The 24,692-nt window shown below is 38.5% G+C and overlaps 2 protein-coding genes across 2 annotated transcripts; one reads left to right on the plus strand and one right to left on the minus strand.

Annotated features, from left to right (window-relative positions):
• Positions 1–3,627: 3,627 nt before the first annotated feature.
• Positions 3,628–9,494, minus strand: LOC134660169 (solute carrier family 25 member 44). Its single transcript, XM_063515900.1, has 7 exons — positions 9,105–9,494; positions 7,837–7,988; positions 6,982–7,071; positions 6,051–6,176; positions 5,498–5,681; positions 4,370–4,497; positions 3,628–3,829 (listed from the first exon to the last, which is right to left on the minus strand). The coding sequence occupies exons 1-7, from the start codon at positions 9,265–9,267 to the stop codon at positions 3,635–3,637; spliced, it is 1,038 nt and encodes a 345-aa protein (XP_063371970.1). The 5' UTR covers positions 9,268–9,494; the 3' UTR covers positions 3,628–3,634.
• A 4,200-nt stretch (positions 9,495–13,694) lies between these two features.
• Positions 13,695–23,656, plus strand: LOC134660109 (calmodulin-like protein 4). Its single transcript, XM_063515811.1, has 6 exons — positions 13,695–13,789; positions 13,873–13,903; positions 20,835–20,948; positions 21,815–21,906; positions 22,789–22,896; positions 23,530–23,656. Exons 1-6 carry the CDS (start codon positions 13,787–13,789, stop codon positions 23,629–23,631), a joined length of 450 nt encoding a protein of 149 aa, XP_063371881.1. The 5' UTR covers positions 13,695–13,786; the 3' UTR covers positions 23,632–23,656.
• Positions 23,657–24,692: the final 1,036 nt, after the last annotated feature.

The following is a 24,692-nucleotide window of genomic DNA, read 5'->3' on the forward strand; positions in this document are numbered from 1 at the left end:
TAATTCTAATAATAATAAGTAATAAATATGCTATTTGTTTGCTAGAAATGATAAAAAATATCAAAATATTCTAGGTAGTCGCAAGTAACGTGATTCACGAAATCGCTGTAACGTGAGTTCGTAAGGTTTTATATTTTATTTAAATAAGGGTGTATCTTTGATTTTATTTGGTTAACTATTAAAGAAGCTTGCATATTTATGTCATTGTTTTGTTATTTTGTTAAAACTAATTCATTCAATAATCAAAGGGAAATCAATAAACACAAAAGGCGTAAAACTCCGTGTCCATTTCTTGTAACGTGAGTCATGGAGTTATTTTCCACTTTTCTCCAATTTTTATAATTTGATGGAGAAAAAGTACTTCGATAAATGATTCGCAGTAATGTACTCTGTGATATTATTATCAAGTTTTCGACGTAGAAAGCTCTTGATCTCAAATATACGACAAGATTGTTAGGAATAGTGACTACAAAGTAACGTGAGTCACCGTGGATTTACCCTTATAATTATTAATACTCATTTGTAGCCACCGATTTTAATAAATCCCATTTGTATTATCTAGTAATCTTTACGTACTGTAACTAGTACACCATTTATAAACTCAAGGAAAGTTTTATAGAATTTATACAAATCTGTTATTCCGAGTAAAGAATATTAATTTCACGATTAAGTAAAACCGTTTTGTAATTCCTATACTACGAAATTAATAAAACTTACTTGAAATTATATTATTTTCTATCGCCTAGAAAAAAAAATTAAAAATTAATAAAGTTTGATAATCCCGTCTTTTAGAAAGCAGGTTTTTAATTCGAACAATATTTTTTCTCTCCGTGCATACTTGAAGTCGCGCTTGCGCTCGCGTCGCGTCACAGAATAAATAATAGTACTAAGTACAGAAGACTCACTCTCTAACAAAACGCGTCTGTTACTATCAGCACAGATATGGCCGCTAGGTTTTCCCCAAAATTGGGGCCGAACGGATGTACTTTTAGCTACCTGTAGCAAAGCGACGAGATCGCGGAGTGAGACACGCCTGGTCGCGTGTATAATTATAAAAATGAGTATGTAATTGCGACGTTCGCGGAGTGGAAATAATTGAATGCATCATATTCGAACGATAAGTTGTAATAGCTAGGTATTTACTACTACGAGTACCTACATTAGGTAGATATACATAACTGCGTGACATAATCTTTTTTTTTTTTTTTATGATAAACTGATCGGCGATTGGCTCCAGACACACCTGATGGAAAGTGAAGACAGAGCCTAAGATGGAGCTCACCGGTTCAGTAATAGCCTATTCACTCTAGCTTTAAAGAGACCGAGGTCATATTTCTCAGGGAATACGGATGACGGGAGCGCATTCCATTCCTTAGCCGTCCTTACCAAAAAAGACGAGGCAAATCGTTTTGTGCGGACAAATGGGATGTTAACCACGAACGGGTGCATTCGCTCCCCGCGCCATTATCATTACCTAGGTGTCCTAGGTTAACATAAACAAAGAAGTGCTCAAAGTCCTAATGGAATATATTATAATATGCTATATACTATTCTTTCTTATTACTAGATCCGGATTCCGGGCATCTTGCAGCTGTTCGTCGGTGCAGATCATTAGTGACAGACAGGCCAGCAAAGGGGGCGTAAACCGACCAAAAAAAAATCGAAAATTCCGAATGGTGTTGTTTCTGTAATTTTTTAAATAATATTTTTTGTAGTCACTCCCTGACTCAAACATATCCTGGTTTTACCGAAACGCCTTTAATCTCGTCCGGATGGGATCCAGACAGAATCTTGGGAAACCCGGACAGACAAACAAATAGTCTTTGGTCCGATTATTATTTATTATCAATTTTTGGTCGCATTTCGTTATCATTTGGTGGATAAGCGCCATTTCACCTTTCGTGCTACAAAATTTGCCTCCGAGTTACGAAATAGTGGTGTTTTCGTAACTAAACAGAAAATTCCAGGGATTTTTTCCTTCAGGAAAAGTTGTGATTTCGTATTTATTCCGCCCAGAGTACCTAAGCCATTCAAACAGGCCAAATTTTATACAAATCTAAAAAAAAACCTGACAAGTGCGAGTCGGACTCGCCCACCGAGGGTTCCGTACTTTTTAGTATTTCTTGTTATAACGGCATTATACATCATCATCTGTGAAAATTTCAACTGTTGACAGACACACGGACAGTGGAGTCTAGGGTCCCGTTTTTACCCTTTGGGTACGGAACCCTAACAAATCAACAACTAAACACAAATCGTCCCATTTTATATCGTATTGGTAATTAATCGATCGATAATTCGCATTCGCACACGGCAGATGTTTTAATATTTTCACACTCTACGGAAGGCCAAGTCCCTGAGTTTACGCAACTACGTCAAGGTTAATACTTTTGCTAATATCGTTTCGCCTGATTCGATCAAGTGCTCTAAAAATAGTTCGCTCACACAACTTCTATTCCGGCGATGTTTGGGAACTGTGATTTAGAAGCACGTTGAATTTTCACATTGTCCGATCCGATATCCGATGTCGAATACAAATTTACACGAAGAAGTAAAATGTGCCTTTTTGTATTTATTCATACGTTTATTTTTTTATTGCTCAAAAGAAAATAAAAACCGGACAAGTGCGAGTCCAACTCGCCCACCGAGGGTTCCGTACGTTTTAGTATTTGTTGTTATAGCGGCAACCGAAATACATCATCTGTGAACATTTTAACTGTCTAGCCATCATGGTTCATCATGCAGACGGACAGTGGAGTCATAGTAATAGGGTCCCGTTTTTACCCCTTTGGTATGGAACCCTAAAAACACCCAAGGTAGGAGTTGATGTCATATCATAGGGCACTCTGTAGGTACTAGGTACTCTCTAGGCTGCCTTTCACCCAGTGTCATCCGACATCCAATCTGATAATGTAAAAAACACTTTTGTCTGTCTGTAAGTCTGCAACTCAAGGGGTGTCACATATGCGTTGCTGACATTTTATAGAGTCGGACCAAGCTGACATTGCATGGCATTTGCAATTACAAAGTGTGGCAATTTCGCCATGAATGTCAAATTTCAATGAAAATGTGACATTTATAATGACACTCCCTCACTTTTTTCTATTCAAACCGGTCCGAAGTAAGCTGAGACGGCTTCTAAGATTCTAAGAAAAGAAGCATTCATTTCAAACCCAGGTATTGGGATTACATTGTGGTGCCGTGACCAGGATATTTGTTACAAGGGTAAATAAAAGAATGTAGTACGTGTTGTTGTTTATTACCAGCGCACGTGCGCGCGGTACTGGTCGGCCACCGCCAGCCGCTTGATGGTCTCGTACCCGAGTATGATGGAGCATGAGAAGCAGGCTGATTGTAGGGTCCCGTTTTTACCCTTTGGTTACGTAACCCTAAATGGTTTGACATTTTATAGAGTCGGACCAAATTTCAATAAAAATGTGACAAATATGACATTTCCTCACTTTTTTCTATTCAAATAGGTGCGACGTAAGTTGAGACGGCTTCTAAGATACTAAGAAAAGAAGCATTCATTTCAAACCCGGGTATTTGCCTATTTGGGTTACACTGTGGTGCCGTGACCAGGATATTTGCTACATTAGGGTAAATAAAAGAATGTAGTATGTGTTGTTGTTTATTACCAGCGCACGTGCGCGCGGTACTGGTCGGCCACCGCCAGCCGCTTGATGGTCTCGTAGCCGAGTATGATGGAGGATGAGAAGCAGGCGGACTGCAGGAGTCGCGCTGAGAGCCCTTTCGCGTACAGACCCCACAGACCCTCCTCGGCCCAGAGGTCTTTGAATACTTTTCGCATCGTGCCGACGCCTTCTACCTGTAAAATACTTTAATTAGGGTCAACGCGCTTGTTTCCGTCGAAACTGGAGCTGGACTTGACGGAGTAACAACTAATACATCTAATCTAATACCTTTAAACGAGCAATTCTTGTATATTTATTTTGGCCCCCTACGCAGAGTTCCGCGTAATATTCCCCATTGACGTCTTTGGCGGTCAAAGTGTTAATCAAATGAAGCGTGTACCCACTGAACCCGGGTACCTGTAATCTCGCCCGGACGATGTCGAGCGGGTTGGTGAGGATGGTCGTGGTGAAGCCGCCCAGCGTGCCGGCCACGCACTGGATGAGCAGGTGGGACACCCACGTAGGACATATCTTTAGTAGCTCGTCTGTGAAAAATGATACGTGTACCCGGGTACCTGTAATCTCGCCCGGACGATGTCTAGTGGGTTGGTGAGGATGGTCGTGGCGAAGCCGCCCAGCGTGCCGGCCACGCACTGGATGAGCAAGGTGGGACACCCACGTCGGACATATCTTTAGTAGCTCGTCTGTAACTAATGATACGTGTACCCGGGTACCTGTAATCTCGCCCGGACGATGTCGAGCGGGTTGGTGAGGATGGTCGTGGTGAACCCGCCTAGCGTGCCGGCCACGCACTGGATGAGCAGGTGGGACACCCACGTCGGACATATCTTTAGTAGCTCATCTGAAACATAGACATCATCATAAACATTACGACCTGTGTACCCTAGTGGGTAGTGACCCTGCCTAATGAAGCCCATGGTCCGGGTTCAAATCCTGATACGGGCATTTATTTGTGTGATGAGCCAGTATATTTGTTCCTTAGTCATGGGTATTTAATAAATCGGATAGAAATTTAAAAAGTAGCCGAGTTGACCGTGACGTCATTGTGTAATGTTTCATATACATTCCATATTACAGTTTAAATACTATTTAAGCGTATTATGATTAAACTGTTTATACGACAACGGTTTCACTCACTTGAATTTTTAGTCGCTATTGGCGACATGTTTAAAACAAACATTTTAAAATATGTCTCACGAAAGTTTAATATCGACGTATTATGATTGTTTAAAATTTTGGATATTTTTGAATGAAATACATTTTATCTTATCTTATCATATTAGCAGATCGTATTGACAGTTCTAAAAAGAAACTGATTTGTAGGAGAGTATCCTATTGTATCAAAGGCAGTTGTCAGTTCGCTTAATTCGCTATTGGGCCACTTGCTCCAATCACTAACCCGGGGTTAACCGGTTAAACATTGAGTTACCATGGTTACCAGTACAATTTGACACTGAGTTAACGGTTTAACCGCTTAACCCAGGGTTAGTGGGATGGTGCAAGTGGGCCTTATCCTTAAGCGTGTAACTAATCTTTTTTAAATTCCAAAAATGTCGTAACGCACTGTTTTGGAGTGCAAAAACACTTGCGATCAACAAATATAATGCATGTAGGCGTGGCTCTCTCCGCGATTTCGTCGCGTCGCTACAAGTACATGCGGCTTACACCATTTTTGGTGTCTAGCCATAGTAGTTGCCGCGCACCGCTACGGAACGGACGCCTGCTCGCGCTTGCGCCACCTAGCGGTTATATCTGTCGTAATAGACGCGTTTTGTTAGAGTGAAACATCTGTACTTTAGTACTATAATTTATTCTGTGACACGGGTGACCCGTGTACCTACCTTGATAAGCGGTATACAACGCCCACCATAGTGCTGAATTCGGTACGTAAGCGGCAAGCGAGGCGAGGTACCCGCGGTAGTACCCGAGTAACCCGTGTTGCTGGTATACCCGCCGTGCTACCTCTCGGGCTAGCTGTGATTTCGATAATCGTCCATCTAGGTTCAACCCTAGTGGGTTCATTACCTATAAAAAATAAAACGTGTACTATTAGAATTTAATGCAGCTAATATTTAATTTCTGGTTTGATTATATTTTTAATAACGTGAAAAAATAAGGTTTCCTAAAAAAAACGCCCTTCAAAGCTTGGACCGTACATCACTATCACTACATAGTCTAAAACAAAGTCGCTTCCCGCTGCCTGTCTGTCTATCTGTATATATGCTTAGATCATTAAAACTACGCAACGGATTTTCATGCGGTTTTTTTTAATAGATAGATTCAAGAGGAAGGTTTATGTATAATTTATTAACCCGTGCGAAGCAGGGGCGCGGGGGGCGGGTCGCTAGTTAATTATAATTACTTTGGTAGTAGTAGTCTTTAGTATTTGCTTACAGGGTTTTTACTGCCCCCAGCTCTTCCTTTAATCAGTCCCAGCACCATCAAGTGTTGGCTGAGCACGTCGAACGGCACTATGATGGTCTGCCCCACGAGCGACGCGCACCCGCCGCCTATGAACGACTGAAACAACATGTGCTTATTCATTTATATGGACTTTTAGAGGAAAGGGGACATACAAAAGCATTCACATTATGGAAATTTATTGAGATAGTTTGTCAAAGGTCTGGTTTCAAACATAGAGAGAATCATACTATATTTGTCTTACACTAGTACTAGCAACCAAAATAAAAGGATGAGTATAGTTTTCCTGGTTCTTACTGACTGACAAATTGGTTTGACCAACTATAGTGCGACATAAAATAGTAGAAATTAAATTAAATGGAACTAAAAAATTTCCATACTAAATTGTTGCCAAGTTTTACGTCAAAAATGTGACACTTAGGTAGGAAGTGGCGCCCTTTATAATTTTCTACAATTTCTTGTCGGACTATATGCCTCTACGTGTGACTTTTTTTGATTTTATGATTGTTTTAAGAGTTAAAAGCGAAAAAAAAAACAAATTCCGTACAATTTTCTTAACCCTTACAATGATTATCATTAATTAATTGAAAAAATCAAACTAAGTCAAATAGTGAAAAAATATTTACTACCCATAATGTTTATATACAGAGAGGAAAACGGGGACTACGTACATGCATTGTTAGCTATAGTTGGTCAAACCAAATTTGTCAGTAAATAAAAACAAAAAAAAACTATACCTTCCTTTCTTTTGGGTGCTATTACTAATGTAAGACAAAGATAGTATGATTATGTCCGTCTATGTTTGAAATGAGACAGTCCTTTGACAAACTATAGTTTGAGATACTGTAATGACAGATCGGTTTAACAACAAGGTTTAGTAGACGGTAAATGTGACCGTACCTACCTTTACTTTGGGGCTAATGTCATATTTTCCTAACTCATGCCGCACCCCCTCGTACGTGGAGATGTAGAATACTCCAGAAATTATCTGAAACTGAAATAATACATAGTTATTAACACGTTCACTGCCGGAGACCCGCTAGGCGGGTTCTCTGTACGTCATAGTAGACGCTTTTTCCTACAAAGCGGATAAACCAGCGTTAGAATGCGTGAATACCATAAAGATTAACAACACGCGACGTGGTTTCCGGACACAAAAACAGTAGGGTACACGGGTCTACGGGAACCCGGGTAGGATTTCTTAGGTAGTGCCTGCCCAGGGCTAAAAAGGGCGATGGCCCGGGCGGCAGGCTGCAGGGAGTGCTATTAAATGCATCTGATTCACAGCTTGGGTGCATTTGGTTACCAATTGACTATATACAGGCCCAAAATGTTACATTTTTAAATTACCTCCGTGAATCGAATGTTCAATTTAGGTAGTACCATCACTAAAAAAAGCTCGGGAATCGAACCTGGACGTTGTGAAAAATAAAACTAAAACTACATATTTCTATTTAGATATCGATTGTGTAGGTCTTAAGCAGTAAATTATACAATGAAACATGATGTCTAAAATGAATAAAATGCATTGTTTTCATATTCTTTAATTTATTTTAGTAAGTGTTCGAAAACTTCGAAATGACCACCGCCTTTTTATTATTTTGATTACAGGTTTTTTTTTAATGTATAAATGCAGTTATTCTTGTTATTAAAATCGTTGACATGGTTCCTAAGACCTTCGTATGTCTTATAGTTTCAGACTTTCCCATATTGACCGATTTAAATGGGCCATCCTGTATAGTATACAGTGTACACTTACACTAGACAGCCAGAAGCCCCGGTACAGCCCGGAGACGCCCTCATGCCTGTATATCTTGGAGATGGCGTCGGCGACTCCGCTGTAGGCCTCCTTCCTACGTTGCAGCTGTATTTGCGTCTTCACTAGCGTCAGCGGGTATAGGGCACAGCGTACTGGAAGAGACAAAATGAACTCATGAAGGTAAAAAAAAAGTATTCCCATTGATCTCCGTTGGGCACAGATGGGAATAGGCGCTAAACATAAATCATTCCCATCTGCCCCCGCACAAATGGGAATACACCAGGTAAAAGAAATACCTAGGTAAGTAACTATCTATATATATCATTATATACAAATATCTGGGTGAATATTGCTCGTTTAAAGGTATTAGATACAATACAATACAAATACTCTTTATTGTACACCTCATTACAGAAAACAATACAAAGGATACAGAAAAGAAGAGGATGAACAACAGGCGGTCTTATCGCTAAAAAGCGATCTCTTCCAGACAACCTTGTAGCGGAAATTTATAAATTGATGTCATGTCAGTAGGTGTTTCAGATGCAATAAAAGAAATCTAGCACAGAAAAAATACAAAACAATACAATATACCATATACAGGGTGGAATTTCTTTTTGGGTCAGTGAGGGCAGCTACCAGATCCCGTGCTGCTACGAGAAAACGGTCTTAGAAGACCTCTCGATTTCAAATTAACGAAGATTGGCTTTTACAGATTTTGAAAAAAAAAGACATACAGGGTGCGAGAAAAAGGTCATTTTATTCATTTTTGACAAACTTTTTTTTTATGCTGTTCGATCACATTCCTATTGAGGATCGAATGCTTATATGGAACCAAAAAAAATTTTCCGGCTAGAAAAGCCACAAATCGAGGAAAACTTTTCCCATACAATTTGTACGAAAATGAACTTTTATTTTTCACCTGCTATTTTTGTATGCCAATCGATTCCATTCCTATCCAGTATCAATAGTTTCCTTGGGGTTAACTTACGGTAATGTACTAAAAAGCCACAAATTAAAAAAAAACCTTTTCCATACATTTACTATGGAGAAACCGTGAAATTTAATTCACATTTACATTACCTAGTACATACTTTATTTATGAATCGTTTGCCGATTTTTATATACGTTTGTCACCTGCCTCCAGGGGCCTTATAGAATACAAGCTGTTAGTGGTTTTTTTATGTTTTTAATGTGTTTTATAACATATAATAATATATATAGGTATAGGAACACTGCAATAAAAATAAATAAAACTTTATAATTACCTGTAAAACTGCTAAGTGTGTACAGTGGGAAAAACTTCCCTTTATCCATCATACTCCATTCTATCGTCGTAATAAGATGCGGCGGAGGATTCTCCACTATCGTCGCAGCCATCTTCTCTTCCGTTCTATGCTCTATCTTCTTATTCCATATACCAAGTAGCATCTACTTCTTCAATAACAATAACAACTATAATCAAGCTCTATGCCTATACAATCTTTGGTAACTTATGTTAAATTGATCTATTATAAATTAAAAAAAATGGAATAAAATTGAAAGTTTGTAAACGTAATAGTAAAATAAATAATCAACAATGAGACGAGATCTCGTGTTACGTCTGATGGTTTATTTTAAGATATATGCTCCGAAGGTTCCTCCATTGCTCCATGCTACAGTGCTTTAAGCACTGCAGTTAGACTGAAACAAAACAAAACTCAGATTAGAAAAATATTGGTATAGCTTATAAGTACCTATGACTTAATAACTAGTGGGTCTGCGAACCTTTTGAATTTCTTCGCGATACATCTTTTCCTTCACCGAAAAGCTAGTGGTAAATATTTATCACATGATAATCTGTACAAAAGTTCCGAAAAACCTCCTAAACAATCTTTTACTACATTTTTGCAAATAAATATATCTTTATCTTTATCTTTACTTCTTATAAACTGCACATTAAAGGCATTATTATAATGTACCAAAATCGTATTATTATATTGGCCGTAGGAAAGTTTTAAATATTTAAATATTAACAATAGATTTTAAGTCACTTTGTACCTAATGCACCAATGGATCATAAGTTATCTGAACTGAATAAAGAAATTATATTATTATACTTGGTCAACCAGATCTTGACAGTAGAAAAAGGCGGCAAATTTGAAAAATGTAGGCGCGAAGGGATATCGTCCCATAGAAAATTTGAATTTCGCGCCTTTTTTTACTGACAAGATTTGGTTGACCAGCTATATTATATAATTAAAAAAAAGTCACTTGTTTTCCGGGTTGTATTTATTTGTTACGTCAACGCGATGTGACGATATGCCTCACTCGGTCGTGATATCGAACGTACCCGTAGGTTCAACGCTCTGTTCCAACCACGTTCCTTCGTTTTTTGTATGCTATGTTTGTATGTTTTTTTTTCTTTAACAGTTCGTGTTTTTAGGGTTCCGTACCGAAAGGGTAAAAACGGGAGCATATTACTAAGACTCCGCTGTCCGTCCGTCTGTCTGTCACCAGGCTGTATCTTATGAACCGTGATAGCTAGACAGTTGAAATTTTCACAGATGATGTATTTCTGTTGCCGCTATAACAACAAATACTAAAAACAGAATAAAATGAATATTTAAGTGGGGCGCCCATACAACAAACGTGATTTTTTTGCCGTTTTTTGCGTAATGGTAGTGGCTTCGTGCGCACTTGTTCGGTTTTTAGTTTCTATAACAGGGAAAGTTAAATAAAAACTTGTAAAAATGTAATATATCGCGTCGATATTTCCTAATTTTTACACCTGGCAAAAACGTGCGAAAGTACAATGACCCCGTGGCCTTGTGACTTGCTAAAATGGCGTCACAACATAAACATCGGTTTACTTAGACCAATGATCTCAAGTCATTGTCTGCCAGTTCAGACGGTCACTGACCTCTGATAAGTGTCAATTTATTTCTTTTCTGAACTAGCCACAAAACAGACATTATTACTGTTTTGATGTAATATTATCACTATTATCAGTATCAGGAAATGATAACTTGATAAGCGTTATTGATAATCATATCTGAACTACTTGGATAGAACTAGTTTTTATACTGTCAGACAGCAGAGTAAAATTACGAGAGCATGGTAGATTATGATTTTGCCTAGTCAGCACAAGCAGGGGTGCGACACTCCTCCTTTCGGGCATTCTAAGCAGAGCTCCGAGCTCCGAGCAACTTGACGTCCCTTTGGGTGTACGGCCACAGATAAGATAACTACTTGAATTTTGACAACCCTACATAGCCGTTGCCGTTACATACATTAAAAATACATTAGAAAGGTACAGCCATGGACCCATGGGTACAGCATGATATGTCCCTAAATCGCTGTCAAACTTCGGTTTTGTTTTGTAGGAAGTCATTTCTGTATGGTAGTACTATTATTTATTCTGTGTCTGTGGCACAAATGTAGCTAAGATGGCATGGTCTAAAAAGCGGTTTAGACTCTCGCGCGAGCCACGAGACGAGCCGCGAGCCGAGCCACGAGACGAGAGTGTAAGCGGTTGGCTCGTGGCTCGTCTCGTGGCTCGCAAGCTCGTCGAGCTAATATAATTTAAACACTAACGGCACGGCATAAGGTTTATAACCGAATGATAAGCCGAACGCGAGTGTAAGCGGTGGACTCGCGTCTCGTGGCGCGGCTCGCGGTTCGTCTCGTGGCGCGCGCGAGAGTCTAAATCGACTATGAGTCATGAACATAGAGCTACTAAACATGCAGTTACAAGACTCGGCTCAGAAGCTTGGAAATTTTGTCCATCGGTGGACCTTGCTGTTTGTACTGCAACACACTTATCTGACTGTCACACTGTCTGTGGATCTTGTATCTACCATAAGGTTCACAAGTTCTCAGTGGACATTGTGGGTAATGAATTACCTTAAACCTTAAATACAGTGTTGTATTTACAGTCTTTGCCGCCCTAGGCCCCAGGCCCTGTAGTAAGCACTAGCCGCCCCTTCAGCACCCATCATATAGTATAGACTGCCGCCCCAAATATCTGGCCACCCTAGGCTCGGGCCTACTCGCCCTTAGGGCAAATCTGCCACTAATTAAGGTACTTTAGTGAGTAACTTTTACAAAGCAACATGTATCTATATCTGTGCCTGATAAATGTCTATTTAAAGACCTAGGTATTGCAAAAGAGACTTAAGTTGTTGTTTATCAGCATTGTTAGGTAAGCTTCACGTAAATAAATTGGCAAAGAAAGTGTTTATTATTTCAGTAAGTGCACCATGCTTGTTTACAAATGTTCATCTGACATTGAATTGTTTGTATTGCCTAACTTTCAAAGGATGCAAATAAATACAGCGCTCTCTTTAATAGTATAACAACATATTAATGCATTCACTGCCAGGAACCCATCAGGCGGGTTCACTATCTGTAGTCTCTTTTCGCTACATACGGGTTTTCCCATGTTATCGGCTACGCTCCTAGCGCGTAGCAAGCGCTGGCACTGAATGTGTTAATGTTTAGAGTTGTGGACCAAAACAAATGCAGCGTTAGTACTAATCTTCCATGTTCACTAGCTTCTCAGATTAATTTACATATGTTGATAAGATAACATATTTGTAGAGACTTCAATTACATGTATTGAGCACCAGATTAGCAATGTAAAGTAGAAGTAGCATGTAAACAACAATAATATGTTATTGTGCAACAGTACAAGGCGCTAAACTAAAGAATGATAAAATCAATATGAATACACAAGACAAGTTAAGAAATTACAATTATAACAAAATGAATACAATGTAAATCTCATCCCCATAATAAAAAAAAAGAATTGTGTGTCATTTTAGCATGTTTTACATAGATTTATATATGAAATAATATCTGTAGCCCGAGTAAAACTTTGCAGACAGCAAGTTAAGTGACAAGGAAGGATCCCTAAAGATTCTTTACTAAGATTTTACGCTTTTTACTACTAATTATATCAATTAAATATAACTATCTATTAAATATAAATATCTTCTGAGGTCGCTAGCATTGAATATCACAAGATAAGCCGCCTAAATGTGTACAAAGTTCAAATCAATCAAGATTTCATTTCAAACGCAATTCATCATCCATACTGGCTACAGAGATTTTATCATAGGCTCGTCTCATGACAATTTTATGTATTCTGGTCACCTGTAAAAGGTGAAAAGCATAATTTCTACTTCATAATACGTAAAACAGTCATGTAACTATTATAACCGCGAAGGTTAAGGGCAGTATGCTAATTATACATGGTTTTGATGAACAAGAACTTGTAAGACAATTCACTCACTTACCAGCTAAAATACTGTCTTTCCATTGATGCTACAAATAAAATAACATTGTCACGATCACGTCTGACACTGAATATGTGTTTGAAAAACGTTTTATGTAATAATTTACTCAATTTAGATAATTACACCATGGAAAAATAGACCTTCGTAGCTGTCAGCTGATTGGTCGCCCTTCATCTTTGTTCACAGATAACAAAACATTAGCCACGTCTAAAAATCAGTGATTTACCAAGTTATATCCAACTTTTATAACGTTGCCTTGAACATACCTGCCCTAGTAGCACGGTCGCATTTTTATCGTTTGTTACCATGCCTGTCACGTTCTAAAAAGTAAGTAAGTGCGAAAGTGACGGGCATAGTGATAGTCGATAAAAATGGAACCATGCTGAGCCCGCTGCTTTGTTTTTATTGTTTCTGGCAGTTTTTTCTTTATACTGGCAATACTGACAAAAATTTGTCAAATTCTCCATGGTCATAAGAAATTATTGTCAAATTCGATCTCTTTCTTTCATAATATTTATTAAATGGAAAGAAAGAGGTAGATACATAAAAGTAGTGACGTTTACTTGTTATGTTATGACGTTTCTTCAGTATTCAATTTGAGTTCATCTTCCGTGATTCGTGACCAACTTTCTCCAACTTCCTAATCATATTTTTATACTTTTTATTTCGAAATGGTAATAATATATTGTTAGTATGAAAATAAAATAGATAATGTGTTTGTTTCACGCTACTAAAAGTGTCTTTTGTTCTGTTACAGGCGCGTTATTTCAAAGAACAAGATATCGATGGTGAGTGTGTGATAAACATTAATGATAATCTTATTACTTGTTTCCTGTTGAGGAATAACTCTCGTTTTTGTTAATTTAATACATTTGAGAACTTGTCAACGCGGCTTAGTAAATCTCCATTTATAATCCTTTCTTAAATTGGTGTTGTTTACTGATATACTGTGTACACTTCAGTCCTACTTTATTCAACTTAAATGTATGTCCGTTCGAAACACACCAAATAAAGAAAACCGGCCAAGTGCGAGTCGGACTCGCGCACGGAGGGTTCCGCACCATCAACAAAAAATAGAGCAAAACAAGCTGGGGATGCGGAAAAACTTACATGCACTGGTTCTGCGTTTTCCTCCTTATAGAGTCTCCAGTCTCCACTGATTCGGCGGCACTTTATTTTGTTATATGTATACTTAATTATAGGGATCCCTTTGGTTTCATTTTCTTCAACACACAATATATCGAATCGAGTTTTATTTTACATGTATTGATGTGACATGTGACATTTTTTCTCTTTTTATTATCGCCTTGCCGTCTATATTGAAAACCCGACAAGGAGGTCAGAATTCATAGGTTAAGTATTTAATACGTGGCGCAAACATTCCCCCGGCCTTGAAAGGAATAGCTTTCAAAAAGTTATTTAAAATAAATCATTTACTACATAATAGCATCCTTATTGCTCAGAGAAAACTAAATTGACATAAACATATGAAGCCTCCATAACTTGAGAGAGATAACTAAATACTAATAGAAATATGAAATTATATTATTGAGAAGGCAAAGGACATAATTTGACCAAAGGTCTTTTAAGTGTGCCTGATTTTGTTTTAACCAAAGCAACTCTGGCAATACCGTCCTTGCCTGGAAAGAGTTGAGTTATAAGACCTAACGGCCAATGTAGAGGCATAACATTATCTTGAAGGATGACTACAACAGTTCCTTCCTTAATAGGCTGAGAAGGAGTATTCCATTTTTGTCTGGTTTGCAACGTGTGCAAATACTCATCGCGCCACCTCTTCCAAAATGATTGCGTTAAGCGATCTAATAATTGATATCTTTGCAAAAGATGATCAGATGTTACCTCCGCAACAGACGCAGCTGGAAGATATTTCAATGGAGTAACATTAAGAAAATGAGCTGGCGTCAATGCGGAAGGTTCAGCTGGATCAGAGCTTAACACGGATAGCGGTCTAGAATTTAATAAAGCCTCAATTTCACATAGAATTGTCATTAATTCCTGAAATGACAAGATTTGTTTACCTATCGTACGAAACAAATGTGATTTGACGCATTTAACGTTACTTTCCCAACATCCTCCAAAATGTGGAGCACTGGGGGGAATAAATCGCCAAATTATTTTATTGGCTGATAGTTCAGTTTCCCAAGCGTCTCGATACTCATTCGCAAGGAAATTATGAAGTTCTTGCAAATATGTATTGGCTCCCTGGAAGTTGGTTCCGTTATCGCTGTACATATATTTTACAGGACCACGTCTGGATAAAAACCGCTTAAATGCTGACATAAAGCTTGCTGTACTTAAGTCAGTTGCAAGTTCTAAATGAATTGCTCGCGTTGTGAGACATGTGAATAAGCACAAATAAACCTTTTGACTCTTCACGCCTCTTCGTCGAACAGGTGTACAATACAACGGACCAGCGTAATCACAGCCAGTATGTATAAAGGCTTTCTCAACTTGATTTACCCTGCACGCTGGTAAATCTGCCATCATTGGGGAGTTAGCCTTTGGCTTGGTCCGGAAGCAGTAATTGCATAAATGAATGCGATGACGAATAATACATCGAGCTGCTATGATCCAGAATCGATGTCGTATAATAGATATAAGAGTTTCAGGTCCTGCATGTAAATGGTGTCGATGATAATAATCGATCAGTAGGTTAATGATGTGATCACGACGTGGCAATAACAAAGGATGTTTATAATCGTAATCTTCATCAGAATTACTGAGACGTCCTCCGATGCGAAGGATTCCATCTTGAATAAATGGCTTCAGGCTTGCTAAAGCTTTTGTAAACCCTTTTTTCAGGGTCATATCTAAAATATGTTGACTGAAATAAACTCTTTGTAGAGCTCGTACGATTTCTAATTCGGCTGCTGTTAAGTCATCAGCACTAATAGGGCCTTTAGGTAATCGTTTTATAAATTTTAAGATATAGGCAACTGTGCGTACATATTTAACCCATGACGAGAACCGTTTAGACAAATCATAAATTAAGTTGTCGTTCGAATTGTCACAAGTCACTAAAGAAACCGTTTTTTCTTCAGGAACGTTGACTTCGTCTGGTATAAACGCCTGAATCGGCCATTCGTTTTTCGGGAGTTTCATCCATGGAGGGCCTGATAGCCATAGAGGATGGATCACCAGTTGAGCTGGAGTTAAGCCTCTAGACAGGCAGTCGCTTGGATTTTCTGTTCCCTTAATATGATAAAAATGATCGCTTGATAAGTTATCTTGGATCTTGGTAATTCGATTGGCCACAAAAGTTTGCCATCGATGAGGCGACGAATGAATCCAACAAAGTGTCACTGTTGAATCGGAGAAGGCCAACACAGAGTCGATTGGGTATCTGGTTGAGTAGGTATCAACCACCCTTTTTATAAGTTGTGACAATAGCAATGCTGCGCATAATTCCAGTCTTGCTAGGCTGACAACCTTCACGGGCGCTATCTTAGATTTAGCGCAAATTAAATTAATGACACCTCGGTCATCATTAGGAAAAGTGACGTAGGCATAAACCACTCCACCATAAGCTCTTTCACTAGCATCTGAAAAGCCGACTATAGTTAATGAACAGTTTTCAATGACACCAATATGTCTGGGAATGCTAATGTTAGATAGTAGCGGTAGTTCACCTTGGAACTGTTGCCATTGGCGTACAATATGATCAGGCGGCAATTCGTCCCAATCAATTTTCAAAAGCCATAACTCCTTTATTAGAAGCTTAGCGAACACAATTACAGGGGCAACTAGGCCCAGAACATCGAATAGTCGAGCTACCGATGAAAGAATGTTTCTTTTACTACACGGTCGATCGTCGGGACTAACCTGGAACTTGAATACATCTTCACCAGGATACCAACGCAGACCTAAAATCTTCAACGTTGTATCATCGTCGAAGGTGACACTTTGGGATAAATGTAGTCCTTTCGGTATTTCTTTCAGAACAGCTGCAGAATTTGACGACCACTTTGCCAGTTGGAATCCACCTTTCAAGAACAAATCCAGCAGTTGTTTAGTCGCTTGCATAGCTTGGTCTTCATCAATAACGGAACTGGCTACATCATCCATATAAATATCACGAGATGCAATTTCCTTTGCGAGTGGGTATTTATCACCTTCATCAGCTACTAACTGTTTAACAGTTCGCAGTGCCAGAAAAGGACTGCTACGTAGACCGAAGGCTACCCTATTATACTGAAATACCTTTATAGTTTCTTCAGGATTAAACCTATAAAGTATACGCTGATAAGGACGATCCTCCCCCCGTACGTCAATACACAGATACATTTGACGTACATCAGACGTGATAGCAATACCAAACAATCGTAAGTTTAGGAGAATGCAGAACAAGTCAGCTTGAAGACTTGGTCCTGCGTGAAGTATGTCATTTAACGATAAACCGCTTGTGGTCTGTGCACTAGCGTCCAGCACAATTCTAACCTTTGTGGTTATTCTGTCAATTTTGACAATTGCGTGGTGGGGTATGTGATAAGCATCATTTGACTTATCATTTGGAACCTCAGATAAATATTTTTTATCAATATGTTCACGGATAACTTCATCATAAGCTGGTTTTAATTCAGGTTGCTTGACGAATTTTCTTTCAAGCGCTAAAAATCTGCGTTCAGCAGTCTTGTAAGAATCGCCTAAATTGCTTGGGTCCAATTTAAACGGAAGTGCTACTTCATAACGTCCGTCTTCCAAACGATTGATTGTATTCTTGAAAATATCTTCAGCTTTTTTCTCGTCTGGACTATGAATCACTCCTCCATCCAAATCTTCAATTTCCCAGAATTTTTGCATTAAATTTCCGACATCAACCGAAGTAAAATACCCAGCTGCTGAGTAGGAAGCGTTAACTGCGGGAGCATCGCCTAGTATGATGTACCCCAGTGTAGTTTCTAAAGCGTCAGGCAAACCAGGCTCGTTTTCAATTTTATCTGACATTAACAATTTGGTGAATAACTTAACACCAAGAAGTACGTCAATTTCACCTGGAATCGCCCAAGAGTCATCTGCTAGATGTAAATTATCAAACAGATCAGTTGCAGATTGATCAATATGACAGGTCGGTAAATCAGGCGTGATCTCATCTAAAACAAGCGCTTCGATAGTATATTGATGTTTAGGATCATATCTTGACCTAAATGTTAAGTTGACATTTCCTCGGATGGGTTGTGTTATCGTTGTTCCACCTAATCCATTTATTGACGTCACTGGGCTGCTGTGTACAGGAAGACCTAAATTCTTGCAGCACTTCAATGTAACGTAATGTTTCTGTGATCCTGGATCCAGCAGACATCTCAAAACCTTGTCCTTGCCGTTACGCCCACTAGCGAGTACCTGAGCAGTGGCGAGAATTTCCGTCAAGGGTGATGTAGTCTGTCCCGATGCCGAATGAGTACATACAGAGGCACCGTTGTCCTTTACGGATGAACTTGTGCTAGCTTCACTATCATCCTTAGATGAAGACTTGGACTCGTTGTTATTCATTGCAGGTTTTGAGTTTTCGAAGTGTAACGTTGTATGATGTTTGCCTTTACATTTACGACAAGTTTTCTTCGAGGAACATTTCGATGCAGTATGATGCGTGTTCAGACAATTAGTGCACGCGTGAGTTTCCTTAACGAAATTAAATTTTTCGTTAGGCGTGAGTTTCATGAAATTATTGCAATTATAAAGTTGCGAGTGATCATTACTCTTGCACATAGCACATGAACTTCCGTTGTCATGCCCTTGCGTGCTAACATACGCTTGGGGCGTGCGAGGGAGGGGAGCTCGCACGCTGCTAGTGTTGGCAGCGGAGCCGCTTTCAGCCTTAGTTGGCGTTCGTTGCGATGTCCGATATAAAATCTTCACTTGTTCCCTAACGAAACGTTGGCGCAAACACAAGCAAAAAAACGGTCACCCCGCCCGACGTTGCTTAACTTCGGTCAAAAATCACGTTTGTTGTATGGGAGCCCCACTGAAATCTTTATTTTATTCTGTTTTTAGTATTTGTTGTTATAGCGGCAACAGAAATACATCATCTGTGAAAATTTCAACTGTCTAGCTATCACAGTTCGTGAGATACAGCCCGGTGACAGACGGACGGACGGACAGCGGAGTCTTAGTAATAGGGTCCCGTTTTTACCCTTTGGGTACGGAACCCTAAAAAACGAAACTAATCTCGAGCACTTGAGTCATTATATGTATTACAAATTAAAGATATCTTATTGATATGGTTTTAACACCCCCTGGCACTGATTATCCTCGTAAGTCCTGTGTTTTTCCGAAAGCAGTAGTCATATCTGCCGGCTGTACTATAACAAGTACAAACCAAGAATAGTGCTTCAGACTGAAACAAAAAGATGTCGATATTAGAGATTTTTTGAAGTGAGGTTTTATTTTGAGTATTATTTATGGTATGTTTACTATGTATAGCACCTCGTTAAGAAGGAAATTATTGAAAATATTTTGTACTTGTGTGAGTACATTGGGTTTTTACACAGTATAATAAAAAAATTAAAGGATTTATTTAAATTTAAAATTAAATCAAATATTTTCTCTAAACATCACTAAAGTAAAAATTTTACTTTATTACAACATAACTAATCTTCTTCTTATAAAAAGGTGAATAAAATAACCTCATTTCATTATTTTAATACCATACTACATCCACGGAGGTTGGATTTGGGTGTTCAAAACCTGGACTAGATCTCCAGACCTATCCCTGATACTTTGCCCACGTCGCGCCCTTGTACACTTGTGCTTCTACCACGGTTACGCCCACCTCATTGACCACGAGCACTTTGAAATCGATGACTAGATACACGTCCGCGTACTGCAACTTCTATTTCTCCATCTTCATATTCCGAAAACGAAGAAAAGTCCCTATTTGATTCTTGGTCGGGTTCAGATATAAACATATCTTCATTATCCGAGTCCTTGAAGTCATAGTTATTGAAAAGTTGTGATATTTGCTTTTCATCAAACGCTAGAATAAGAAAAAAAATACTTGTAAGTTAGACCGAACGTACTACCGTAAGTACAAATTATTTTGACCAATCACAAACCTCCTTAAATATACAGGTTTCTTTGAAATATTGTTTATTTTACAATATTTATAATTTAAACATACTAATACATTCGTATGACAACAGGAAAAACAAGTGATTACTTGAATATAAACCGATTATCTTACCTCGTGCTGGCCAGCGACCTGAATGTGTGGCCATTTTGCGAAAAAGTGATACTGACACTGACAGTTGACTTTACCTGTTTAACATGGCGAAATTGACCATAGAATATAGAATGAGAATGACCGTGTCAGTGTTGCCGTTGTAAAAAAACTACCCGGTAAATGGGGAATGAAAAATTTGTACTTGAGTAAGTACATTAGGCAGTTACGCCATCTATGTAGTTAAAATGTCAGGTCTGCAGTGCTATCCTTAATTTGTACTTGTACAAGTACGCGGGGACTTACGAGGTTAAAATAACCGACTTGGTTTCACATTACATCTCAAAACTTTTTTGTAGTAAAAGCGTTGCGAGACTTGCACCTTTTTACATGTAATGTTTTTGATGGGATAATAATTTTACGGCTTCACTGACATGTATTTAGTCACTGTACGTGCACATGACACGGAAATGGAGATTGTGACTCTCCAAAACATGTTAATTGTAAATAAACAGAAGTTTTCACAAACATTTCATTTTCAGAATTCCGTGAATGCTTCTACCTGTTTGCGAGATCCGGGCAGATTACGTCATTGGATGAGCTGACTGTTGTGATGCGATCCCTGGGAATGAGCCCTACCATTCAGGAGTTGGCTGGTGGGTGAACATTCAGGATTATTTGGTTTTATGTCAATATCTATTTTTCTATTAAGCCCTTTTTTTCTGAGTATGTCTCTTAACTCAGTGTGCCACTTGGCAAAGGCCTCCTCTAGCTCTTTCCATTGGGGTCTATCGTGGGCCACTCTTCTCCAGTTCTGGCCTGCTGTGAGTTTGAGTTCATCCTCCCATCTTGTTCGAGGTTTCATGTCAATATACTTAACACTAAAAATTGGTTTAAGAGATGACAGTTCAAGTTGTCTTTACAGAAATGAACTATCTAAAAATTTCTGACACAATCCAATCAATTCCAAAATTTCAATTCCAAATTTCAATTTGTTAATCCGTTAAATTCTCTTATGGTGCTAGATCTATAGTTCGTTTTTTTTAGCATTAGAAATAAGGTAAACAATCTTGATGTGTATTTAATTGAAAAACACATTTTAAAAATAAATTACGGCTAGTTTTTAATTTCTTTTAGTAATACACTGTATATATCTTGTTTGTAAATAAAAAAAAAAAAAAAAAAATTACGGCAAATATGTAACAATTATGAATCTAATACGATCATTTATATTCTTCTGCTTTCATTGATTTTTAAAAAGCGTTTTTCAATAAAAAGACATGTCAAGATCGCTTACCTTCTTGCAAGTTATTTCTAATGCTAAAAAAACGAACTATACAAAATAAAAAACAAATACAAGGTGTCAAAATAGTGGGGATCCGTTTCATAGGGTATTCCTAATCAGAACACAATATTGAATATGATATGCCCTTAAACAAATCCCCACTATTATAATATTTTACTCATGTGTAAGCTAAACTAAAACTTTCGGGCAAAATTACATTCATAATTTTTCTTGCAGGTTACCTGAAAGGCAAGGGTGGAAAGATGTCATTTGCAGACTTCTTGGAGGTGATGCACATTCACTCGCGCGCCGAAAACCTGCCTACTGAGGTAACACACAAGATATACTATAGGCTCATCCAGATCTGGCAAATGAACCGTCTGCGTTCTGCCGCCAGAGTGCAGCACTAGCACAAACTGTAAACCATAGAGTAACTTAAACATACTATGCCATAAACAGTTTTTTGACACGTTTTCACATAATTTGTTAAAAATATATATATTGACATTGAGGCTTCAACAACCCCCCCCCCCCCCCTCCCTCGCTCTAAGCGTTCGAAAATGGGGTTGGCCGGTCGAAGTATTTAGCAGATGGCGCCATCATAGCTTGCCCTGTCAGTCCCTAGAATTGTGTCAAGTTTTTGTTTTTTTAATGCCCTGTATGCTAGCACTTTAAGTCAAATCTCATAGAAAAAGGGGCAAGCTATGATGGCGCCATCTATGCAAACCTTTGACAGTTGCCAACCCCATTATTTGAAATTGGAAATCTGCCACGGCCGCCACGGGACACTCTGTACATAATGCAGGCGGTGCTTTACCCGACGTAATACAAATACAAAAAAATACAAAATTCTTTATTTTTGTAAGTTACACGATAAATGTAAGCTAAGGGAGGATACAGGGAGGCCTGTAAGCAAAAATAGCTTGTGTTGGGAGCCTCCGCTCTTCCTTAGGTAACAAATGAGGTTAGTAAAGCTATAATTCTAGTTATTAATGTTATTAACATAATATAAGTTTACATTTTACAGATCCCAAGGTTATGTAAACAAGATGCAACAAAAATATAGTAACTACTTAACATTAATCTAGGTTTCTCATTGATATACTCATACTGATACAATTTTACTCAAATTAGACAAAATTTTAATATTTTAATATTTCGATGTTATTAATAATACCAAAGGACCGAACTTAGATTGTTTTTATTATCAGGTTGTCAACGCGTTCAGGGCCGGCGACACGGAGAAACGCGGCGTCATCCCGGCGCGGCAGCTGCGCAACCTGCTGCAGAACTGGGGCGAGGGTCTCTCTGCGAGGGAGGTGAGATCCTGATCCAAAAAACGGGGGCAAAGACGTTGCGATAACTCACAAACCGAGTTTCGTTGCACTGCCGACTACTGAGGCAGAGTGCAGCCAATCCGGATCCGGATTATTCCCGGCACACGAAAGGGGCCATCCATTAATTACATCACACGTTGTGGGGAGGGGGGATCATGAAAATGTGATGTGGGGTTAATTCTTTTGCCGATTTCGTTGAAAAAATGTGACGTCACACCAGGAGGGAGGGGTTTGCCAAATGTGACCAAGTGTGACAATGAGGGGGGGAGGGGTCAAAACCCTAGAAATTTGTGTGATTTTTAATGGATGACCCCAAAGGTTAAATCGAGTTTTAAAATTGATTCAATGGTTTATTTTCACGCAACTAAATTCAATGTGGTTGCGATATTGCTTTTGCGGCTGTCTTGCGTGGTGGGCCTGCACGTATACATACATACGTACAGTCGCCATCAAATATATCGGGGCGGCCAAGGAGCTCACAAATATCTGAACACGCCCTTAATGTCAAGGCGCTAGAGTGCGTGTGAAGATATTTTTGAGCACCTCGGCTGCTCCGATATATGTGATGGCGACTCCGATATATCGCAGCTTTGCAATACTATGTTTACGTTTCAGGTGGACAACATCTTCCGCGAAGCCAACGTGTCGAACAACGGTGCCGTGCGGTACGAGGACTTCGTCAAGATTTCATGCGCGCCTGTACCCGACTACTACTAACAGTTTATTGACCAATAGTAAACCTTGTTGCGACGAGATAAGGTCGACAATGGTCAATAGTTAATATCCTGGTCACGGCACCAATTGTAACAACTAACCCCCTTAATTTAAATAGTTATTGCTCTTTTCTATAAGATTTTTCTTACCAATACGTAATATAGGTATACGTTTGATATATATATATGAAAAGGCATACGTTTACATTGACTAACAAATCATTTTTTTATAGGTACTTATTAGTTAGTGTACAAAGAAAACGGTCGACAGGGAAACTTTGAGTTAATAATATGTATATTTAAATTATATCTTAAGAAACCCAACTTATTTATTACATAAATTGTTTCTAGGGCGCTCGGCCTAACTTTTCAATGATTTTGTTTTTTGTAGCTTCTTTTAAGCAATGATACAGAAAAAACGGCCTTCCAAACAAAAATGCATCTTTATTTTATTAATATTTTTGGCGCGATTTTCACACATGCTTTTTTATAGGTTATTTGCTTGCAAGGAACGAAGGAGAGTGTAGCGTCCTGGAGACTCTTAATATTATGACTGAGATTTTACATTTCTTGAACGATTCACTGCTTTTTATTGGTATCGTTTTAACATTTTAACATGCACTTATGTGGCGAAAATACGCCAATATTAATAACCGTCCAAATGAACTGTTTAAATTTCAATATGAAAAATATAATGTTTAGAAAAATCTGTGTTTTCTTATCAACTAGGTAATTCTTACAAATCATCTTTACAACGCTAGAATGAATTATAAATTATAATTGAAGAGTGGACTAAATTACCTGTGTATTTTTTTGTCATATTGCTTACAAGTCGATGACAGGGTCCACACGATCATGAAGACGCTATTAACTTCTGTAATTAATAATTATTCTCTTTATTTATTTATCTTCTCTAAGTTAGGGTTTTTTACAATATGAATATAAAAGTAAAATATAAAAACACTTACAAAACAATAAAAAATACATATAAACACATTATAAAAAACCTAACCTAGGATGCCGCCGGCAGCGGGGCAAGGCCCAAGCTGCCGGTCGTCAGGGCCG

This window comes from Cydia amplana, chromosome 26, assembly GCF_948474715.1.
Source record: "Cydia amplana chromosome 26, ilCydAmpl1.1, whole genome shotgun sequence".
Classification (NCBI taxonomy): domain Eukaryota; kingdom Metazoa; phylum Arthropoda; class Insecta; order Lepidoptera; family Tortricidae; genus Cydia; species Cydia amplana.

Coding starts and splice junctions, on each gene's coding strand:
- LOC134660169 (XM_063515900.1), bottom strand. CDS start 9,267: ATGCTACTTGGTATATGGAATAAGAAGATAGAGCATAGAACGGAAGAG. Junction 7,072..7,836: donor GGGGCTTCTGGCTGTCTAGT/GTAAGTGTACAC, acceptor GTATTATTTCAG/TTTCAGATAATTTCTGGAGT. Junction 5,682..6,050: donor CTGGGGGCAGTAAAAACCCT/GTAAGCAAATAC, acceptor TATTTTTTATAG/GTAATGAACCCACTAGGGTT.
- LOC134660109 (XM_063515811.1), top strand. Junction 13,904..20,834: donor CAAAGAACAAGATATCGATG/GTGAGTGTGTGA, acceptor TTTCATTTTCAG/AATTCCGTGAATGCTTCTAC. Junction 20,949..21,814: donor TACCATTCAGGAGTTGGCTG/GTGGGTGAACAT, acceptor TTTTTCTTGCAG/GTTACCTGAAAGGCAAGGGT.